This window comes from Schistocerca americana, chromosome 10 (assembly GCF_021461395.2).
Source record: "Schistocerca americana isolate TAMUIC-IGC-003095 chromosome 10, iqSchAmer2.1, whole genome shotgun sequence".
Taxonomy (NCBI): Eukaryota; Metazoa; Arthropoda; class Insecta; order Orthoptera; family Acrididae; genus Schistocerca; species Schistocerca americana.
In genome coordinates, this window is record NC_060128.1 from 79,784,117 (window position 1) to 79,807,393 (window position 23,277).

The window sequence follows — 23,277 nt, forward strand, 5'->3', positions numbered from 1 at the left end:
GTTGCGAACCCTACTCAAATGGCACCCAGATTTTGGTAACCGCAATTTTTGTGCTAATTACAGGTTGTGGATCCTCGGGAAAATCGACATTTATGAAGCAGGTCAGGATCATTGAAGAAGGTGGTTTTCAAGAGGCTGAACGAATGACATACATACCAATAATTTGCCAAAACATTATCTCAGAAGCTCAGAAACTGATAATGGCAATGGAGCTGTATGGATTTCCTTATGAATTAGAGACAACAGAGGTAACTACCTAAAGAACACAGACACTGAGTACATTGTGTGTGTGTGTGTATGTGTGTGTGTGTGTGTGTGTGTGTGAGAGAGAGAGAGAGAGAGAGAGAGAGAGAGAGAGAGAGAGAGAGAGAGAGAGATATAAGAGAGAGAAGAGAGATTTATCTCCAGATAATGTCTGAATAACCTGAATAATTTTATCGTACATAACTTATTTAGTTACTTATTGAGTTAGGTTTTTATTTACCCATGGATAATTCGCAAAAATTATCAAAGATATAAAGTTAATTGAAAAAGGAAACAATTTTAAAAAAATACGAATTCATGCATACAGTAATATTATCTTCTGTAGGTCCACATTAACATGTTGTGTTCTTAATTTTGATATGTTGTGTACAGTGTTTTAGCAAACATATTTACAGTTTATCTTTACACTAATCATTTACATCACATGTCTGCTCACTCCAACAATGAATAAGATGTTGAACACAGGCAAGTGTCAAGAAGTAAGAATTATCTGTCATAAATTCTGGGCATATGATTTAACAGGAAGAGTCATTAAACAATGGCATTTTTCTGTAGAATGACAGATAAAAAACGTTAAGTGTATTTCCAATTTACCCACCAATCATAGGGTGACCAACTCTCCCATATTTCCTGGGATCTCCCGTATTTAGAGACATTTTTTCATAATCTATCGGCTCCCATATTTTCAGGCTCAGTGGCCGTTTATCTCTCGTTTTTAAGTTTATTTTCCTTATCGCGTACCACTATGTAAAAATATTTTTCAATCATTTAAATTTTGCACGCACTGTCAGTATTCGTTCGTAGACAGCAGAGACAACTTATCCTATATCGACCTTCGACCATAGATGTCGACATTATGTCTATCGAATACCTTTGGAATGATCAACCGACGCTTGGTGGGAAAGTCACCCAGAACCAGAACTTTCCCAAAATCTACCCCTATTCCTAGACCTCTCCAATGCTTTTCCTTCACCCTTCTTCCTTCCTCTTGAACCTTTCTGCCTGAAGAAGGAGTCACTGGCTCCGAAAGCTTGCCAATCACAACAGTCTTTTATGTGTGTTTTCTGCCATCACTTGGTGGGTAGATTGTTTTATCTATCCAATTAAATAATACAATGCACTTAGCTTTTCATTCTTATTCACTCATGCACAGTGTTTTAGCAGTAATCTCTGTCTTATACGTTACCCCGTCTTCCGCCTTTAAGCTCTCAGGTTTTGAAGTTTCGTCCAGTGCGGTCCCCAACAACCAGGCTTTCCTTCTCATCCTGTGCGGTAAGTCTCCCCTGACCCAGGATTCTGGCTGTCTTTTCCGACCTCTACCCCTTTTCCTAAAGCTCTCCAGTTTCTTTCCCTCCACCCCTCTTCCTTCCCCTTCAACCCTTCTGTTGGGAAAAGGAGCCACTGGCTATAAAAGGTTCCATAAGTAAGACTTTTTTTAATTTGTGTGTTCTCCTGCTGCATGTGGTCAGTATGATCTTTTAGCTATCCAATTACATTACACTGTCAAAAATTGATTATTTTCATTGTTACAGTTTATAGAGACACTTGCCACATGAGGATGAGCTATGTCCTATTGAAAAATGGCACCGCAGTATTGTCACATGAGAGGTTATACATAAGACATCCGCGACCATACCACTGCGCATTCAGATTTTCATCAATCACTACCAGCTGTGACCTGAAGTTACACCTGGTGATGCAAGGAGCAATGTTACTGTGCCTCTCCAATATATGGGGAGCATGGGACCTCTTCCAGGCACCACCATACTTGCTGACAATGGTCATACAATGCAGTTCATCAGTGAACTCAATGTGACACCGTTCATCAGCAGTTCGTACTTCCCAGTGACTGCACCACTTCAAATGCAGCCATTTGTGACATGGTGTTAATCACAGCCAACATGTGGGACACTAATTCCCTAGTCTGGCTGATGCTAATCTCTGAAAGTGTGAGATGACACAGAATATTGCAGGGAGTCTGTTATTTGTTATTGAATGTTACATCATGCAGATGTGAAAGGGTTATGATGTGCTCATGCACAATACACCAGACCCCCCCTTCCCCCCCCCCCTTGTTGTGGTCATGTATCATGCATTGGAATCTTGAGGATGAGTATGCCTGTCCTGACATTCCTACACACTCCAACATCAAGGCATTGTCTCATCCGAATACCGCAGAAATCTGGATATTAAATGATTTTACCAACTGGCCAAATAGGAATCCACAATGAGATCCAGTTCAGGCTCTGACAAGTGCTGATAATGCTATATCACATTTGTGGCATCTCTATGTCCTTCACATTGACTGTCCAATATGTGACACTGTTCACAGCCCATATGCACCCTACCAGGTGTGGAAAACACGTTGGTCATGAACAACACGGAAAGCACTCTGTTGTCTGTTCTACCTGTCACAGAAAATTACAACTACAATACACACATCAAAAAAAGTTTTGCATCATCTCGATTCTGAGAGTTCTAGAACCTGTACAGAAAATTGGAATAGAGATCAACATAAACATCATTTCCGCCCTTTCTATTGCTCATGAAAACCACACATTGCATGTTGCACCACCATACAGCGAGACCTTCAGAGGAGGTGGTCCAGATTGCTGTACACACCGGTACCTCTAACACCCAGTAGCATGTCCTCTTGCATTGGTGCATGCCTGTATTCATTGTGACATACTATCTACAAGTTCATCATAGGTCCAGATTGACCCACTCCTTGACAGCGATTCGGCGTAGATCCTTCAGAGTGGTTGGGGTCACGTCATACATAAACAGCCCTTTTCATTTTATCCTGGGCATGTTCGATATGGTTCACGTCTGGGGAACATGTTGGCCACTCTAGTTGAGTGATGTCATAATCCTGAAGAAAGTCATTCACAAGATGTGGACAATGGGGATGTGAATTGTCATCCATGGAGACGAATGCCTAGCTAATATGCTGCCAATATGGTTGCAGGATGGCATACACGTATTGTAGCGGCGCCCTCCATGACCACCAGCGGCGTACGTGGACACCACATAATGCCACCCCAAAACAGCAGAGAACATCCACCTTGCTGCACTCGTTGGACAGTGTGTCTAAGGTGTTCAGTCTGTCTGGGTTGCCACCAAACACGTCTCCGACGATAGTCTGGTTGAAGGCATATGTGACACTCATTGGTGAAGAGAACATGATGCCAATCCTGAGAGGTCCATTCGGCATATTGTTGGGCACATCTGTACCACACTGCATGGTGCTGTGGTTGCAGAGATGGACCTTGCCATGGATGTCGGGAGTGAAGTTGCGCATCGTGCAGTTTATTGCGCACAGTTTGAGTCTTAACATGATGTCCTGTTGCTACATGAAAAGTGTTATTCAACATGGTGGTGTTGCTGTCAGGGTTCCTCCAAGCCATAATCCATAGCTAGCGGCCATCCATTGCATTAGCAGCCCTTGGGTGGCCTAATCATCGACAGTTCTTGTCTCTCTGTATCTCATCCATGCCCGAACAACACACTGGACTCGCATTCGGGAGGACGACGGTTCAATCCCGCGTCCAGCCATCCAGATTTAGGTTTTCCGTGATTTCCCTAAATCACTCCAGGCAAATGCCGGGATGGTTCCTCTGAAAGGGCACAGCCGACTTCCTTCCCCATCCATCCCGAATCCGATGAGACCAATGACCACGCTGTCTGGTCTCCTTCCCCAAACCAACCAACCAATCCGAACAACATTGCTTTGGTTCACTCTGAGACGCCGGGAGACTTCCCTTGTTGAGGGCCCTTCCTGGCACAAAGTAACAATGTGGACACGTTCGAACCATGGTATTGATGGTCTACATGTTGTTGAACTACAGACAACACTAGCGTTGTACCTTCTTCCTGGTGGAATGACTGAAACTGATCGGCCATTGGACCCTCTCTGTCTAATAAGTGCTGCTAATGCACGGTTGTTTACTTCTTTGGGTGGGTTTAGTTACGTCTCTGAACAGTAGAAGGGACTGCGTCTGTGATACAGTATCCACAGCCAACGTCTGTCGTCAGGAATTCTGGGAACCGGGGTGGTGCAATTTTCTTTTTGATATGCGTAATTCACTGAGCCTTCGAAGACACAATTAGTATTTGTGAGTATCACTACATTGCCATCTATGGTGTTTTTAAGGCAAAGTCAAACCACATGGTGGTACAGCAAAATTTACTTCAAAGGAGGTAACCTGCAATGCTGTAGTTATAAAGTTGTAATTATCACATCGAAAAAAAAATTCATAATTAATGTTTAGTTTTTTTCTAGAGATGTGTGTAAATTATCCACACCACAGTACTATCAGGCACTGATTGAGTGGCAAAACAAAGTGACACAGCACATTAATAAAGTGAAGCATGATACATTAATTCATTATCAGCAACAGTGGAAATGTACCAAGCTATTTCTGTTTGAACCAGTTAGCTAAAGGAGTCTTCTGTATTGGCCTACGCAGCTGCAACGTTTTCACTTCTATCAAGGACTCCTATATGATAGTTTGTATTGTGAGGGTGGGTGCGGGGGGTGGGGAGCTAAACCTGGGGGTATGGAGTATTTTTAACATTTTGAAACTGAATGGTAACTTGTTAGTAGCCACAAAAAAAGTGTTGTTCTGGTCCTGTGAAAAACTCTTCATAATACTGACTTTTAAATCATTTTCTGGAAAGAAAAACACCCGACTACACTATATTTTTTCTTTCCCTGAGAGCCAGGGGGAGGACACGGCCTCCTCTCCCCCGAGCATGGATGCCCTTGACTGCTACCGAAAGTGAATTACCGTGCAATGCTCCACTTTATTAATATCATGTGCCATTTTCTTTTGGTGCAATACCAGAAAAACTGAAAATATCTCAGGTAACCACATTTTCTTTAAGAAATATGACAAACATAAAAGAAAATTTCAGGCTGATCTCTTTTCTACCTGTCTTCTTAAAGACAATAGGAAAGGCTATCATCAATAAGGCCATAAATTTACTGAGCAAATCAAAATTTAATTTTTGAATAACATAATGGTTTTTAACAAACAAATCCATGAGTGTACCAGCTGCTCAATTCCTTGTTGAACTGATCTGTGGCATGGAAGAAAAGGGCATATTATCCTATCACAGCCTTGAAAAGGCTTTTAAATGGGTCAGTATTACAATATTGCTAGATAAATTGTGGAATCCTGGAATTAGAAGTACTACCTGTGAACTGATAAAATACTACCTGACTAATGAGAGGACATCGATTGTGGTGTAGCAGCTCAGTGATAAGAGCGCCAGACTACAAAGGTCTCAGGTTTGATCCCCAGACAGTCCTAGGATTTTTCTGGCACGTACTACTACTTTCACCTCTGGCTACGTTTGTTGATGTGAATAATGCCAATTTGGATCATGATTTGGAGTCCAGGTTAAACCTTTGGTTCCCCTGTAGGTGGCTGGGTGAGTCAGTTCAAAGGTCAGACAAAGGCAACAGTAAACCACCTCCGACAGGATCGTGCATGTTGACGCACTGTGGTGTTCAAAACAACCCTCAGATTGATGAATTCTGCACTTTACTTTAAGAACATCAAATGATGAATACAGATCTGCAACCATTAACATTAAATATGGTCTGCTTCATGTTTCTGTGCTCAGGCTACACTGCTTTTTTATACCAGTTGTCTCTCCTAAGAGTTGTCAGGCACATTTTCTCTGCTGTTTCTGCAGTTATTTGCAATTTTGTTTTTGTATTGTGTATCTGGGGTCAGCCCAATCAATTACAGCTCATCACGCCTTTCACATGACCCCCATTGTCAACAGAAAGCATACAGAGTAGGTTTGTTTCTCATTACAAACAAAATCATACTTTACATGCCCATTCAATAGAGTGCTCACAAATTAGTCTACTGCTATATCTGGTTTTGCAATACGTATTAATAGGAACAGTGAAACACGAAGAATAAACATCAATCCAGCAGCGACTCAGTAGCGCTGCATGCTTTGTGGTAGCAGTCAGTGTGGGCCAGGATGGTGCTTGAATACTGCTGCTGGTTATTCCTCATGTCTTGCTGTCTGTTAGTACATAGTGATAAAATGAATATTGCACTAGACAAAGAGACTGCTCTATCAAAAGGGCACATGAAATACTCTTCAAAAAACATTTTGTTTGTAACAGGAAACAAGTGGATGTTTTCCATCATTAAAGACCTAATGACCAGTATTTGTTTCAGCTGACTCCAGCTAAACAATACAAAAACAAAATTGCAAATAACTGCAGAAGCAGCAGAAAGAATGTGCCTGATGACTCTTAGGAGAGACATCATTTAATATACTTTATGAAATACTGTTTTTTAGTTCTAAATAGTTCTGTACACAGATATGTCTATTGTTTGTGTACGTGAAGCATACAATGAATTAAAATTTTGTAATAAGTTCCATCTCAGTGTAGACACCCACCAAATACCAGTTGTAGACATGAAGAGGCAAAATGACAATCGATGGTGTGGACGTATGCATAGTTACCGGGGTGAAAACAAAATTGAATGTAACATTTCTTGGAATACTGATTCATAAAAACATGAGATGGGATTCATTGACAGAGGTGCTGTGTGGCATGGAGTCAAGTCCTTGGTAATTTTCTAGATGTTTGTGGCAGCAGACAGACAAGTCAAAAAATTCCCATAAATTAGAGGCCGGTGGTTTTGGGCGCGGAGCTGGTGCACAAAAGCATGTCAGATGTATTCCACTGGGTCTGTAACATGCAAATTTGATGGCTGGCATCAACATGAGTTAATTATCATCACTGAATAATGATTATGCCATTATGCTGTCATGACACAGATAGTTATCTCGCTCAAAGATGCCATTGCTTTTGCAGTAGCAGGCAAACAGCTAACTGATATCGTTTGCCCTGAGATGCTCATTCCCTGGAGCCGGGCTATGAAAGTCCACCACTTGTCAAAGTCACTCATGTCAATGGATTTTCCATTTTGTCACTAGAATGGTTCCTAAGGGAGGGCAGTTTTTGCCATGTGGTTATCATCACTTATGGTGACATGCCAGTTCCACCTAAAATGTGTTTATCTTAAGTTGCTGCTGATTGCAGTCATTCCCATCCATTTCCTTACATTTGTTTAGTACAGCCCAGACTTGTAACACATGCAAACCAGTGCAACAGTTTCATTTCCATTCAATGTAACATTTCTTTATTTTCTGCAACTGTTGCCCAACATAGCCTTATGCATGTTCCATGTTGGTGGCATGCCTATAAAGCTTTCCCTTAAAACGGTTGACGTATATCAATGCCTGTCGACAGCTTAGGGTCTTGATTTAATTATCATTTCATTCTAAGAGAGTTGCATGATCACTGATGGTATCGGTTCTTTTGGATATGTCCAAAAGAACAGATACCACCTTCATATAGTTAAGGCTAACTGGTTGTTGACCTTCTTCTTCTGTGCTGGAGGCACGCGCATTGCCCGACTCTTATGGGGTGCAGTAAGATTGTCTGCCACGAGTAATGAGTGTAATGAGCAGGGGCACTAAAAATGTAGTGTGTGGACATTAAGTTGTGAATGTGAGTCTCACGGGGAGCGTGCAAGGGTTAAATCCCTGCAGTCACACTATCCTCTGTGCCCTCGGTGGCTCAGATGAATAGAGCATCTGCCATGTAAGCAGTAGATCCCAGGTTTGAGTCACGCGGTCAGGGCAAACATTTTCAACTGTCCCCATTGATGTATATCAATGCCTGTTGAAAGCTTAGGGTCTTGATTTAATTGTCATTTCATTCTAAGAGAGATGCATGGTCACCAATGGTATCCGTTCTTTCAGACATGTCCGAAAGAACAGATACCATCTTCTTATGGCTGGGATATTTTTTCTTGTCACTCAGCTCTCCACTGACTTTGGGCCATTTCATCTGTACTCTAGTGTCTGGGAATGTATCACTGCCCAAAATTATAAATGGGCTGAGGTAGTTAAATGTCTTAGTTTGCTGGATGGCTGGTTTTCTCTGATAATGCCACCACTAACCTAAGATCCACATTCTATATACTCAGTCTACTTGATGTTTCAGTTGGCACTTTTATTGCTTAAATTGTTTTTCTACCTCAGCATCTGAATGTCGAGATCGCAGCAGATTCTGCTGGTGAGAAGTGCATTGTTGGCAATAACATCATCTGACATGGAATGAATAGAATGGGTGAGAAGCCAGATGACCAGTACTGTTGTTTGATGTATAGAAGAACTGTGCTAGTTACAAAGTCCTGTTGGATATTCAGTATTTGTAAATTTCTCTTTCTAAGAAAGAAAAAACGAAAGAAACAACAACAATAAAATCGACTTCAATAGAAGAAATGAACATAGATAGAATAAGAAACTTCCTGGCAGATTAAAACTGTGTGCCGGACCGAGACTCGAACTCGTGACCTTTGCCTTTCGCAGGCAAGTGCTCTACCACCTGAGCTACCCAAGCATGGCTCCCACCCAGTTCTCACAACTTTACTTCTATCAGTACCTCGTCTCCTACCTTCCAAACTTTACAGAAGCTCTCCTGCAAACCTTGCAGAACTAGCACTCCTGAAAGAAAGGATATTGCGGAGACATGGCTTAGCCGCAGCCTAGGGGATGTTTCCAGAATGAGATTTTCACTCTGCAGCGGAGTGTGCGCTGATATGAAACTACCGGGCAGATTAAAACTGTGTGCTGGACCGAGACTCGAACTCGGGACCTTTGCCTTTCGCGGGCAAGTGCTCTACCATATAAGCTACCCAAGCACGACTCACACCCTGTCCTCACAGCTTTACTTCTGCCAGTACCTCGTCTCCTACCTTCCAAACTTTACAGAAGCTCTCCTGTAAACCTTGCAGAACTAGCACTCCTGAAAGAAAGGATATTGCAGAGATATGGTTTAGCCAGAGCCTAGGGGATGTTTCCAGAATGAGATTTTCACTCTGCAGCAGAGTGTGCGCTGATATGAAACTTCCTGGCAGATTAAAACTGTGTGCCAGACCAAGACTCGAACTCGGATCCTTTGCCTTTCACGGCCAAGTGCTCAACCATCTGAGCTACCCAAGCATGACTCCCGCCCCGTCCTCACAATTTTAATCTGCCAGGAAGTTTCATATCAGCGTACACTCTGCTGCAGAGTGAAAATCTCATTCTGCAGAAATAGAATAATTATACAAATTACATATAATTTAAAGAATTGTATGTCATATTCAAAACATTACAATATATCTGTTGATTCTAATACACTGACAGAAAAAAACTGCAACACCAAAAAATTAATTAGTGTAAAGTAACTAAATTATAGGAATAAATTTGTCTATGTAACATATTTAAGTGTTTAATATTGCAAGACGACAGGTTAATGTAAGTGTGAGGTTGTTGTTGTTGTTGTTGTTGTTGTGGTCTTCAGTCCTGAGACTGGTTTGATGCAGCTCTCCATGCTACTCTATCCTGTGCAAGCTTCTTCATCTCCCAGTACCTACTGCAACCTACATCCTTCTGAATCTGCTTAGTGTATTCATCTCTTGGTCTCCCCCTATGATTTTTACCCTCCATGCTGCCCTCCAATACTAAATTGGTGATCCCTTGATGCCTCAGAACATGTCCTACCAACCGATCCCTTCTTCTGGTCAAGTTGTGCCACAAACTTCTCTTCTCCCCAATCCTATTCAATACTTCCTCATTAGTTATGTGATCTACCCATCTAATCTTCAGCATTCTTCTGTAGCACCACATTTCAAAAGCTTCTATTCTCTTCTTGTCCAAACTATTTACCGTCCATGTTTCACTTCCATACATGGCTACACTCCATACGAATACTTTCAGAAATAACTTCCTGACATTTAAATCTATACTCGATGTTGACAAATTTTTCTTCTTCAGAAACGCTTTCCTTGCCATTGCCAGTCTACATTTTATATCCTCTCTACTTCGTCCATCATCACTTATTTTGCTCCCCAAATAGCAAAACTCCTTTACTACTTTAAGTGTCTCATTTCCTAATCTAATACCCTCAGCATCACCCGACTTAACTCGACTACATTCCATTATCCTTGTTTTGCTTTTGTTGATGTTCATCTTATATCCTCCCTTCAAGACACCATCCATTCCGTTCAACTGCTCTTCCAAGTCCTTTGCTGTCTCTGACAGAATTACAATGTCATCGGCGAATCTCAAAGTTTTTATTTCTTCTCCATGGATTTTAATACCTACTCCAAATTTTTCTTTTGTTTCCTTTACTGCTTGCTCAATATAGAGATTGAATAACATTGGGGATAGGCTACAACCCTGTCTTACTCCCTTCCCAACCACTGCTTCCCTTTCATGTCCCTCAACTCTTATAACTGCCATCTGGTTTCTGTACAAGTTGTAAATAGCCTTTCGCTCCCTGTATTTTACCCCTGCCACCTTTAGAATGTGAAAGAGAGTATTCCAGTCAACATTGTCAAAAGCTTTCTCTACGTCTACAAATGCTAGAAATGTAGGTTTGCCTTTCCTTAATCTTTCTTCTAAGATAAGTCGTAAGGTCAGTATTGCCTCACGTGTTCCAGTATTTCTACGGAATCCAAACTGATCTTCCCCGAGGTCGGCTTCTACTAGTTTTTCCATTCGTCTGAAAAGAATTCGTGTTAGTACTTTGCAGCTGTGGCTTATTAAACTGATTGTTCGGTAATTTTCACATCTGTCAACACCTGCTTTCTTTGGGATTGGAATTATTATATTCTTCTTGAAGTCTGAGGGTATTTCGCCTGTTTCATACATCTTGCTCACCAGATGGTAGAGTTTTGTCAGGACTGGCTCTCCCAAGGCCGTCAGTAGTTCCAATGGAATGTTGTCTACTCCGTGGGCCTTGTTTCGACTCAGGTCCTTCAGTGCTCTGTCAAACTCTTCACGCAGTATTGTATCTCCCATCTCATCTTCATCTACATCCTCTTCCATTTCCATAATATTGTCCTCAAGTGCATCGCCCTTGTATAGACCCTCTATATACTCCTTCCACCTTTCTGCTTTCCCTTCTTTGCTTAGAACTGGGTTTCCATCTGAGCTCTTGATGTTCATACATGTGGTTCTCTTATCTCCAAAGGTCTCTTTAATTTTCCTGTAGGCAGTATCTATCTTACCCCTAGTGAGATAAGCCTCTACATCCTTACATTTGTCCTCTAGCCATCCCTGCTTAGCCATTTTGCACTTCCTGTCGATCTCATTTTTGAGACGTTTGTATTCCTTTTTGCCTGCTTCATTTACTGCATTTTTATATTTTCTCCTTTCATCAATTAAATTCAATATTTCTTCTGTTACCCAAGGATTTCTACCAACCCTCTTCTTTTTACCTACTTGATCGTCTGCTGTCTTCTCTACTTCATCCCTCAGAGCTACCCATTCTTCTTCTACTGTATTTCTTTCCCCCATTCCTTTCAATTGTTCCCTTATGCTCTCCCTGAAACTCTGTACAACCTCTGGTTCTTTCAGTTTATCCAGGTCCCATCTCCTTAAAGTGTGAGGTAAGCCATTGAAAATGTGAACTGCTGGTACATTAATAACTAGTGTAACCACCAGAACGTTGAATGCAGACATGCATGCATTGTGTTGTACAGGTGCTGGGTGTCAGTTTGTGGGATGGAGTTCCAGGCCTGTTCCACTTGGTCAGGAAGGCAGGGATGGTTAATGCTGGGTGTGAATACTGCTCTGGAGTTGTCGACCGATGATGTACCGTATGTGCTCAATTGGAGACAGATCTGGTGATCGAGCATTCCGAGGCAACATATCGATATTCTGTACAGCATATTGGGTTACAACAGTGGTATGTGGGGAGTGTTATCCTGTTGGAACAAATCTGTAGTCAGGGTGCATGGGATAATCAAGAAAGTGCACCTGCTGTGATACGCAATCGCACCTCGGACCGTAACTCCAGCTGTAGCTCCAGTGTGTCTAGCACACAGACAGGTTGGCTGCATGCCCTCAACTGACCTCCTTTTAACCAACACACAGCCATCAGTGGCACCGATGCGGAACCGACTTTCATCAGAAAACACAACAGACCTCCACCTTGTCCTCCAATGAGCTCTCATTTGGCACCCCTGAAGTCGCAAATGGTGGTGGTTTGGGGTCAGTGGGTTGCACATTACAGGGCACCTGGCTCAGAATTGTCCTCAAAGTAACTAATTTGTAACAGTTCATTGTGTCATTGTCGTGCCAACTGCTGCGCAGATTGCTACTGCAGATGCAGTACGATGCGCCAGAGCCATACACCGAACACGAGGGTTTTCCATCTCGGTAGTGCCACGTGGCCATTCAGAGCCCAGTCTTCTTGCGACTGTACATTCTTCTGACCACCGCTGCCAGCAATCGTGTACAGTGGCTACATTCTGTAAGTCTCTCTGCAGTACCACAGGAGAACATTCAACTTCTTGTAGTTTTATTTCACAACCTTGTTCGAAGCGGTGTCGCTAATGGTATCTTTGTCACCTTAGTGGCAATCCTGACTAACATAAACTCACCGTGACTGACCTCAGGGGTAACTACAGCGTATGGAATGTTACAACACGTATTTAAGGCAAACCTGATTTGCATCCTCAAGCAACTAGTGCAAAATTGGAAGAGTCATCATCTTTCAGATGTAAAAATATGTCACACACATCCTTCTTCGTGTTGTGATTTTTTTTCTCTCAGCGTATTTGCTTGTGCAGCATATTCAAAAGCATTCTGTATAAAATAAAACTTTGCTATCATCATCAATGTTATGTATGAGGCAAAACTATGGGCCTCATGGAAAAAGGGTGACCTGGTTGAGTCATGCAATTTGACTCTTAGTCTGATCACAAGGTGTGGCCATTAATTGCAAGCATTGATCATCTAGGCTAACATGAGGATCAATGAACTATATTTGATGGGATGTCTCTGGAACATCTTAGGTGATTAGAAAGTTAGTAGACAGGAATACAATTAAATACTTAGCTTTAATTCAGCATCAGCGGTGAACGTCAATCTTGACTTTGTACAATAATATTTACAAGTGCAGTTATAGACTGAACTGCGGATACTTCTTTACAATTCTGATTGCTTCACACATATGGATCAATTGTCAATGCATAAACAGTATGTGGTGCCTGGCTAGGTCACAGCTACTGACTTAGCTGAAGACTATGCTAACTAGCGCCTCTGCACATGAGATCTCTGAAGCTATAATGAGTGAACCATTCCTAAGTCGACTGTAGAACTGACCAATGTGCTAGCTTGTCTTGTAAGACTGAGTGGCGGCACTCGGTCTGCTAGTATCGACAGTGGCGACTCGCGGGTCCGACGTGTACTGACGGACCGCGGCTGATTTGAAGCCTACAACCTAGCAAGTGTGGTGCCTTGCAGTGACACCACAATCATCATTATCATTATTATTTACTTCATTACTCTGACATCTAAGGACCATGATAAGCTTATAACCTTTATGACAGATGTTCAGTTTTTCTTGTTTTTGTTACCCTGATGTTTTTCATCAAGCAGACCATTCATCTGACCATTTGGCACCATCTGCTCAATTATCTTCTCAGAAAGTGTGAAACATCACTACAGCTCTTCTGAAGATGTCGTGATGGCACAAATCTACAGGTTCACCAATTTTGTCTAGATCTTTTTTGACGTTCGTCTATCACAGCATTCTTTGTCTTCAGTTTTGAGTTAAAGATGTATTTAGTTCACTTGGAATCATTCATTCTTATTATGTGCTCATAAAACTAAACTCTTCACTTCATTGTTGTTGTTGGCGCTAGCAGTAGTGGTGGTTGTGGTGGTGGTGATGGTATTGTGATGAAATCATCCACTGAAAAGTGTAAATAACTACAATGATGTATCCGATAACATCCAGTTAAGGTTAAAAAGTGAAAAAAACTGTAATAACAGCAGTTTCTTGCAGATAACATTGCATTGAATTTATTTATTTAGCATTTTGATGAATTAATGTCTCTAATATTAAGTAAAATATTTACAGGAATGTGCAAGAAGAATCATGGACATTAATGTAGGAAATGTGACTGAAATGGATGATGAACTTTTGGCAGCTATCAGAGAGGTCTGGAATGACGCGAATGTACAAATTTGCTACGATCGTCGAGATGAGCTATACCTCCTGGATTCCACAAAATAGTAAGAAGTACTAAGTTTACTTATTAATAATGATATTTTGAACCTTCTAAACTAACATAGCTCTAACACACTTGACTACAGAATTTAAAAATCTCTCCTCACGAAATCCTCAATTTTTGAAAATATAATGTAATTGGACGGATAAAAAAATCACTCTGTATTATCGTGGTCTTTAATGTATTAATCAGATACTTCAACAAGGCTACGACTTCCTAAAAATTGTGCCCTGAAATGAGGTCCATTCTGAAAGATATTTTGGCCACCGCACTTAGAATAGCTTTCTGTCACACTCTCAATCTCGCCAGTGTCCTTATCTGACTGTGTGCTCCTTCTGCACCCAACCCCCTACTGTATGGCTCCTACCCCTGTGACTGTACCTGCTGTAAGACTTGCCCTGTGCACCCTCCTACCACCAACTATACCAGCCCTGTAACTGGCAAAACATATACTACCAAAGGGAGAGCCACCAGTGAAAGAACAACACATATTGTGTATCAGCTGTTAAGCAAAGACTGTTCAACCCTTTACATTGGCATGACCACCACCAAGTTATCAATGAGGACGAATGGACATAGGTTGGTGTACACTAGTAACACAAAATATCTTGTTGCAGAGCATGACAGTTGTGACCTCGGTACTTGTTACACCACACGTGCCATCTGGATTCTTCCCCCAGACACGTTCCTCGGAACTCCACAGGTGAGAATTGGCACTACAACATACCCTCTGTTCTCACCACCCACCTTGCCTTAATTTATGTTAATATCTTCACTCTTAGCATTTCTTCACAGTTTCTATTCCTTGCTTCAATCCCTTTTAGTTTTCTATATCTTTCATTTCTGACCTGTCTAGTTTTTGCAGTCCCCTCGCATGTCTATCACATACAATGCATTTAGCTTTCTGTTCTTATTAACTGATGCACTATGTTTTGGTAGTAATCTCTATCTTGTGTATTGCCCTATCTTCCACCTTTAAGGGTTGGGATGGGTTGGGTTGTTTTGGGGGTGGAGACCAGACAGCGAGTTCATCAGTCTCATCGGATTAGGGAAGGATGGGGAAGGAAGTTGTCCTTGACCTTCGGAAGGAACCATCCCGGCATTTACCTGGAGCACTTTAGGGAAATCACAGAAAACCTAAATCAGGATGGCCGGACGTGGGATTGAATCGTCGTCCTCCCAAATACGAGTCCAGTGAACCACTGCGCCACCTCGCTCAGTCCACCTTTACGGTCTCAGGTTTTCAAATATCATCTGGTGCAGTCTCCAACAATCAGTCTTTCCTTCTCATCCCATTCAGTAAGCCACTCTTACCTGAGGTTCTGGGTGACTTTTCTGAACTCCCCATCTTTTCCTAACCCTCAACAGTCCTTTTCCTTCATCCCTCTTCCTTCCTCTTCAACCCTTCTGCCAGAAGAAGGAGCCACTGGCTCTGAAACCTTGCAAATTTAAATACCTTTATATGTGTGTTCTCCTGCTGATGCTTGGTGAGTAGGTTTTTATCTATCCAATTACATTTTATCTACATACAGTTCCATGCTCCTCAGAGGAGATAAAAGGACTTATTACTGAAATGTAGGGTTCAAGAAATATATAATGTCAAGTTTTCTATGTTACTGCCATCACATTCCTGCAGCTTCTCCATCATGATGGGATCTACGGAATTCAACTGAGAAATGAATGATGATGTGTGACTGAAAAAGAATAACATTCAAAGTACATTTCTTGTACAGATAGATGTTTATTAGTGTAATGCTACTATTTACCAATAATTATTTTCAGGAGGTAAAATTTCAAGTACTGCTCTCAGATACTTTTGAAAGAACAAACAAACCAACTAATACATTTTCACCAAATGGCATTTCCTATAGTAATGTCCACAGTCAAACTGAATGAGTAGAGAAGAGCAGTCTGACAGCTAACAAGTGATGTAGAGCCTACCTCCTGATACTAGTGTCTCTGGAGACTCGAGCTCACAGATATCCTAGTGTCCCCAACCCCTATTTTCCCCTCTGTTGGTAGAATTTTATTATTTACTCTATTTCATTATTACCTTTTTCCTCTCCATCTTTCCCTCTGTCTCTCTTTCCCTTCTTTGATCCTCTCCCTCCCCACTACTGCTCCACTTTCTTCCTAGTTTTTAATTTCATCATTCATTCCACTCACCATTTGTCTTCCTCTTAACTGATATTTAATTTTAATTCTCAGTCTGTCTTCTCTTGTGTTTCCCTTTTTAGGTACTCCACGTCGATGTCTGCTCGTAGATATGTACCGTCGGTAGGTTTTCCGGTGCGGGCCTTGTGTTTTGCTATTACTGTGAGTCTTGTAAATATCACTTTTATTTAGTAATTTTCCTGGCTAAAACTCTCCCACCTTTCGGAGGGAGTGGGACGTCAAAGAGCCACAAAAGTTCATATTAAGCAGTCCGTAAAACACGTAAATGTTCACTTCAATTAGCGTGTTAGTTAATGCCTATGCTTTCCACTAGATGGTGCTGAATTACTGCTGAATACCTTTGGTTCCGTAAAACCTTCACTGATTAGTATTAGGTAAATGAAATAAGTACAACACTTTTGTATTTCACTTTCACTCTATATTCAAGGATAAAGATGGTGATGGATGATGGTCTATTTAAAAGGTTCCTAGGCTGGAGGAATCTAAATAGTCCGCAAATGCCGATATGCACGCGCTCTACGTCCAGATTCGCAACTAACGGCACATGACACTTTCAAAAGTCCACACGTTAATATGTGAATCCCGGTACCTCTGAATTCACTCGTATCAGGAGATAATTTGAGTTTCTGTCCTCTATATGTCAGTAAAGTTCCAATATAGCACTAAAGTCCTAAAATCCCCTTAATACTCCATTGCTACCAACAGTCAGAGATGGTACACTACATCACTTTTAATCTCCGTAATATTCTAACAGTTTATCGTGAATCATAACATGATAAAGTCCAATCTAATTATAGTCTCGTTGATGACACTGGTTCCCCGGCCTTTAATGTAACAATCAAGGAAAAAAGGTGGCAATAATGATGAACAGGCCTTTTTAAAGGTTTTCATCACAAGAGTTTAACGTCACTGCCTTCTCCATGATGGAGCTTCCGTGCCTTTGCTGTACTTAGGCGTTAAACTACTTGCTGATATACTATAATTTTGAACTTCAATTACCGAACTCTGATTCTACACTATTTTCCCCTCTAAAAATTCTATTCTTAAATTTAAATTATTCTTTCTGTAGCTTTTATCACTGTAAACTGAACTGAGGTGTTACAAGATGAACCACACTTTCCTAGAACTCTACCAATAAACCATTCACCTACCCCACTACAATCCTTACATGTTCATTCCATTTCATATTGCTTTGCAGTGTTATGCCAATATATTTAATTGACCTGACTGTGTCAAGCAGCACACTACTGATTCTGTGTTCAAACATCGTGAGGTCGTTTTGTCAACTCATCTGCATTAACTTACACTTTTCTACATTTACAGCAAGTTGCCATTCATCACACCAACTACAAATTTGTGACAAAATAATTTATTGGATAGATAAAAAATATACTCACCAAGTGGTGGCAGAAAACACACATAAAAGAGGGTTATGACTATGCAAGTGTTTGGAGCCAGTGGCTCCTTCTTCAGGCAGAAGGGGTGAAGGGGCAGGAAGAGGGGTGAAGGAAAAGAACTGGAGAGGTCTAAGAAGTCACCCAGGTCTGTGGGTCAGCGGAGACCACACGGGATGAGAAGGAAAGACTGATTGTTGGGGACTGCATTGGACAAGGTTTGAATACCTGAGAGCTTAAAGATGGAAGACAAGGTAATATGCAAGACAGAGATTACTACTTAAGCATTGTGCATGAATTAATAAGAGTGAAAAAATTTGGAAATTTGTGGTAAGGACTATGGGACCAAACTGCTGAGGTCATTGGTCCCTAGGCTTACATAATACTTAATCTAACTTAAACAAACTTACGCTAAGGACAACACGTACACCCGTGCCCGAGGGAGGACTCAAACCTCCCACGAGGAGAGGCAGATGAACCGTGACAAGACGCCTGGAACCGCACGGCTACCCTGTGCGGTAAGAGTGAAAAGCTAAGTGCATTGTACATATAGGTGGGAGGGAGGGGGGGAAGCTATGAAAAATAGATGGATAAGACAATGAAAGATGAAAACTAAAATGGAATGAAGAAAATAGTAGTTACTGTGAAGAAATGCTGAGATGGAAGAAATTAACGTAAATGAAGGCAAGGTGGGTGGCGAGAACCAAGGGCATGTTGTAGCATTAGTTCCCACCGGCAGAGTAGTGAGAAACTGGTGTCTGGGAGAAGAATCCAGATGGTGTGTGTGGTGAAACAGGTACGGAGGTCACAATTCTCACGTTGTAGAGCACGCTCCGCAACCGGATATTGTGTGTTCCAGTATACACCTTCTGCCTACGCCCATTCATCCTAATTGATAATTTGGTGGTAGTCATGCTGATGAAAAATGCCGAACAGTGTTCACGTGACAGCTGATATGTGACATGTTTCATTTCACAGGTGTGAAATTTTGTCTTACATCAACTTATACTCTCCTACAGTCACTCAATGATGACACCTTCCCATACACCACAGAATCAGCAGCAAATAACTGTAGATTGCTGCCCACCCTGCCTACAAGATCTTATGTATATTTCAATAATGGCGATTCTATCACACTTTCCCGTGGCACTCTGACGAACACTCACCATCGAGAACACTGTGCAGGATCCTATTACTTGAGAAGTTTTTGAGCCACTCACGTATCTGGGAACTTATTCTGTATGGTCATACTTTCCCTAACTGTCTGCAGTGGGCCACCACGTCAAACACTTTTAGAAAATCTAGGAATATGGGATCTGCCTGTTGCCTTCCATCCATAGTTTGCAGGATATCATGTAAAAAGTGGGCAAGCTGAGTTTCACCTAAGTAATGCTTTCTAAAAGCATACTGATTTGTGGACAGATTTCCATCCCAAGGAACTTTACTATATTCAGACTGAGAATATGTTCAAGAATTCAGCAGCAAACTGATGTTAAGGGTATCAGTTTGTAATTTTGTCAGTCTGTTCTTTTACCCTTCTTACACACAAGAATCACCTGCACTTTTTTCCTGTCACTTGGGACGTTGAGCTGGCTGAGAGGTCTAATTTAAATGCAAGTTAGGTAAAGGTCCAACATCATAGCATACTCTTTGTAGAAACAAATTGGGATTCCATCCAGACTTGGCAACTTATTTGTTTTCAACTCTTTCAGTTGCTTCTCTGTGCCAGGGATGCCTAATACTATGTCCTACACACAAGAGTCTGAGCAATGGTTAAGCAACGATATGTTTGTATGATCCTCCTGTGTGAACAATTTCTTAAACGTGGAATTTAAAAATTCTACTTCTTTTTGCTACCTTCTATGGCCACAGCAGATTAGCCAATGAGTTACTGGATAAAAGCCTTTAACACTTTCAGCAAGTTTACATAGTTTTTCTTTTGTTTCCTGTCCAAACCATTGATCCCATAAAATACCATTTAATGCTCCAGTTGTGAACTTGCCAGCATTTATTTTTGAATTAATTCCCTTACCTTGTTTACTGTCTTGTCTGATTTTTACTCCTAGCTGTAGTAGAATGCAACCCAAAGGAACTATCTGAATGGGATGGAAATCAGTAGATCTTATGTAGAGCCCCATACAAACAAATGAATACGATTTCAGAAAAATTGTTGTTTGGCTTGGCATTGCATGACAGCGTTGTTAGATGTTCTCCTGAGGGATATTGTGTCAAATTCAGTCCAATCGGCATGTTAGATCACCTAAATCCTGACATGGCTGGAGGGCCCTGTTCTTAATGCTCCAAACGTACTCAGTTGGGGAGGGATCCGGTGACATTGCTGGCTGAGGTAGGATTTGGAAAGCATGAGGTCAACCAGTAGAAAATCTTGCTATATGCAGTTGGCCATTCTTCTTTCTTCTTTATTGTTGCCTTGTCCCACGTCAAGTAGAGTCAGCATTGCTCTTCTAGATCCTTCTCCTCCATAGTACTCTATCAATTGCCTCTTCCTTCTTCCATCCTCTCTCCCTTAGGTCCCCAGGTATCTTATCCTTCCACCTCATCTTTGGTCTTCTTCTCCTCGCTCCTTCAATCTCTATATCTTCAAACTCTGTTTCCGATATACTCTTTCCCTTTTCTCTGTAAGTGTCCATACCACCTTAGTCTGCTCTCTTGTATCTTTTTCCTCATGGGTCCCACTTCCACAGCCCCTCTAACAAATTCATTTCTAATCCTGTTCTTTCTTGTTGCCCCACACATCCACCTCAGCATCCTCATTTCCACCACTTCCATCTTCCTTTCCTGGGCTACTGTGACTGGCCATGTCTCTGCCCCATATATCATAGCAGACCTTACCACCGACTTGTACACTTTCCCTTTCAACCCAATGCTCACCTTCTTGTCACACAACACTCCACTCATTTTCCTCCAGTTGTTCCAACTGCAATTTATTCGGTGTTGTATGTCACTTTCCAGTCCTCCGTCCCTCTGTATATACGACCCCAGGTATTTAAATTTGCAGACCGATTTCAGCTCACCATCCTGGATCTTGCAAGACCTCATCTCCACATCCTTCAGTGCTAAATATTCTGACTTTGTCCTGCTAATTTTCATCCCTCTTTCTTCTAGTGCCTTCCTCCAATCCTCCAGCTTTTCCTCAAGTCTGTCGATGCTCTGCTCACAAAAGAACCACATCATCTGCAAACATCATATTCCACGGCACTTCCTTCTTCACATCTTTCACCAGCACATCCATAATCAGGTCGAAGAGGTAGGGACTAAGTGCAGACCATTGATGTAACCCTACTTTGACTGGAAACTCCTTTGTCATTGCCACACTACTTCTCACCTGTGTCATTGCTCCTCTGTACATTTCCTTCACTAACCTCACATACTTCTCTGGCACGCACTACCCTCACATGGTTCTCCATATTTCGTCCCTTGGGACTCTGTCATATGCTTTCTCCAAATCAATGAAAGCTATATGTACATCAGCTTGTAGCTCCCCGTGTCTCTCCACTATCTGCCTTAAAGCACGTATTGCATCAGTCGTTCCTCTTCCAAGCATGAACCCAAACTGTTCTTCACACACCACAGTCTCCTTGTGTAGTCTTGCTTCTATAACTCTTTCCCAAATTTTCATTGTGTGTGCCATCAGTTTAATACCTCTATAGTTACTGCAGTCCTGCACGTCACCTTTCCCCTTAAATATTGGGATCAGTACACTAGCTCTCCACTCGTCTGGTATCTCCTCCTGTCGCCAAATCTTCTTCATTAAATCCAAAAGGAGCTCAATTCCCTTTGGCCATTATCTTTCTGAAATGTAAGCCCAGGATGGCTTGCCATGAATGGCAACAAAACAGGGCATATAATACCATCAATATACCGCTGTGCTGTAAGGGTGCTGTGAACAACAACCAAAGGAGTCCTGCTACAAAAAGAATTGGCACCCCAGACCATCCCTCGTGGCTGTCAGTCCATATGGCAGGCGACAGTCGGGCCGGTATCCCACTGCTGTCTCATGACATGTCTTCAGGCTGGAATCTCATTGGATGTAGTAGAATTGTCTTCAGTGATAAGCTCTGCTTTGAATTGAGTCCCAGTGACCCGTGAAGATGTGTCTGGAGATACCTCAGGCAACAGTTGGGTACCAACCTGACTGTCACCCACCATTTGGCCTGACAACCAAAAGTCATCGTCTGGGGTGCCATTTCTTTTATTTTTTTTTTTATTTTTCCATGGATCATTTCTTATAATTTTTACATAATCTTGCATATACATAGCTAGTTACAAAAAGGTAGTGCATATACATATATTTTATAGAATATTCACCAAAAATGTCATTAAAGTACATTACAAGAAATGTATACATACACACTATTTAATTTTTTATTTCAAGATATTCTTTTACACTGTAGGGGCAGATATTGATCAGATGTCTTTAATTTTCTTTTAAAAAGAGACATACCTTCTACCATCTTTATACATTGTTGTACAGTATGCACCCAGCATTTACAGGTTCTTTGTCCGTTAATTTTAGCCTGCTTCCTTCTATATGATAGCCATTTTTTATTCTTGTATTATGTTCATGGTATTCACTGTTAAGCAATGCAGTGCAGCTAGTTTTTAAGTAGATAATTGTTTCATATTTATATATTGATGCTACTGTTAAAATTTTCAGCTCCCTGAATTTATTTCTGCAGGGTTCTCTCGGTGATACTTTTGCGATGCATCGTACGGCTCTCTTTTGTAATCTTAATACCCTTTGTGTGTGCACATTTGCAGCATTTCCCCATGCCAGGATGCCATATGTGAGGTGTGAATGGACTAGTCCACAGTACATTGTTTGTAGAGCTTGAACCTATTTTGCTGTACAAGTTACTTATCTGATTCTCCCATGCCATATACCTATCCATTGTTACACCTAGAAATTTGTAGCTGTCTGTCTCCTTTAGTTCTAGGTCTTCAAGCTTGACTGTGATGTTGTCCAAAGTGTGTTGTTTGTTTACATGTATCGGTGTATATGTTGTTTTGGTTCCATTTATAAAGAGATTGTTTTCCCTGAAGTAGTTGTTTCCACTTTTCATACTTAGTGAAGCCTTCTCTTGCAGGTCATCTGTTGTAGATCTGGTAACAACAATTGAAGTGTCATCTGCATACATGACTACACTATCGGATACTGATTTGGTCATATCATTTACATACAAAACGAAAAGTAGTAGACCAAAGACGGATCCTTGGGGAACTCCATATTTAACAATTTCATAATTTGAAAAGACACTTGTAATATTATTTTACACTTTTTGCTTTATTTCTGCTTTCTATTTTAC

At 41.3% G+C, this 23,277-nt stretch overlaps 1 protein-coding gene across 1 annotated transcript in view; it reads left to right on the top strand.

Annotated features, from left to right (window-relative positions):
• The window catches only part of LOC124552643 (guanine nucleotide-binding protein subunit alpha-11-like), a 150,489-nt gene that overhangs the window by 86,453 nt on the left and 40,759 nt on the right, over positions 1-23,277 (top strand). Inside the window, exons 2-3 of the mRNA XM_047126970.1 lie at positions 64-248; positions 14,231-14,385. Of these exons, the coding sequence (XP_046982926.1) occupies positions 64-248; positions 14,231-14,385 (340 nt within the window). The remainder of the gene's footprint in view (positions 1-63; positions 249-14,230; positions 14,386-23,277) is intronic.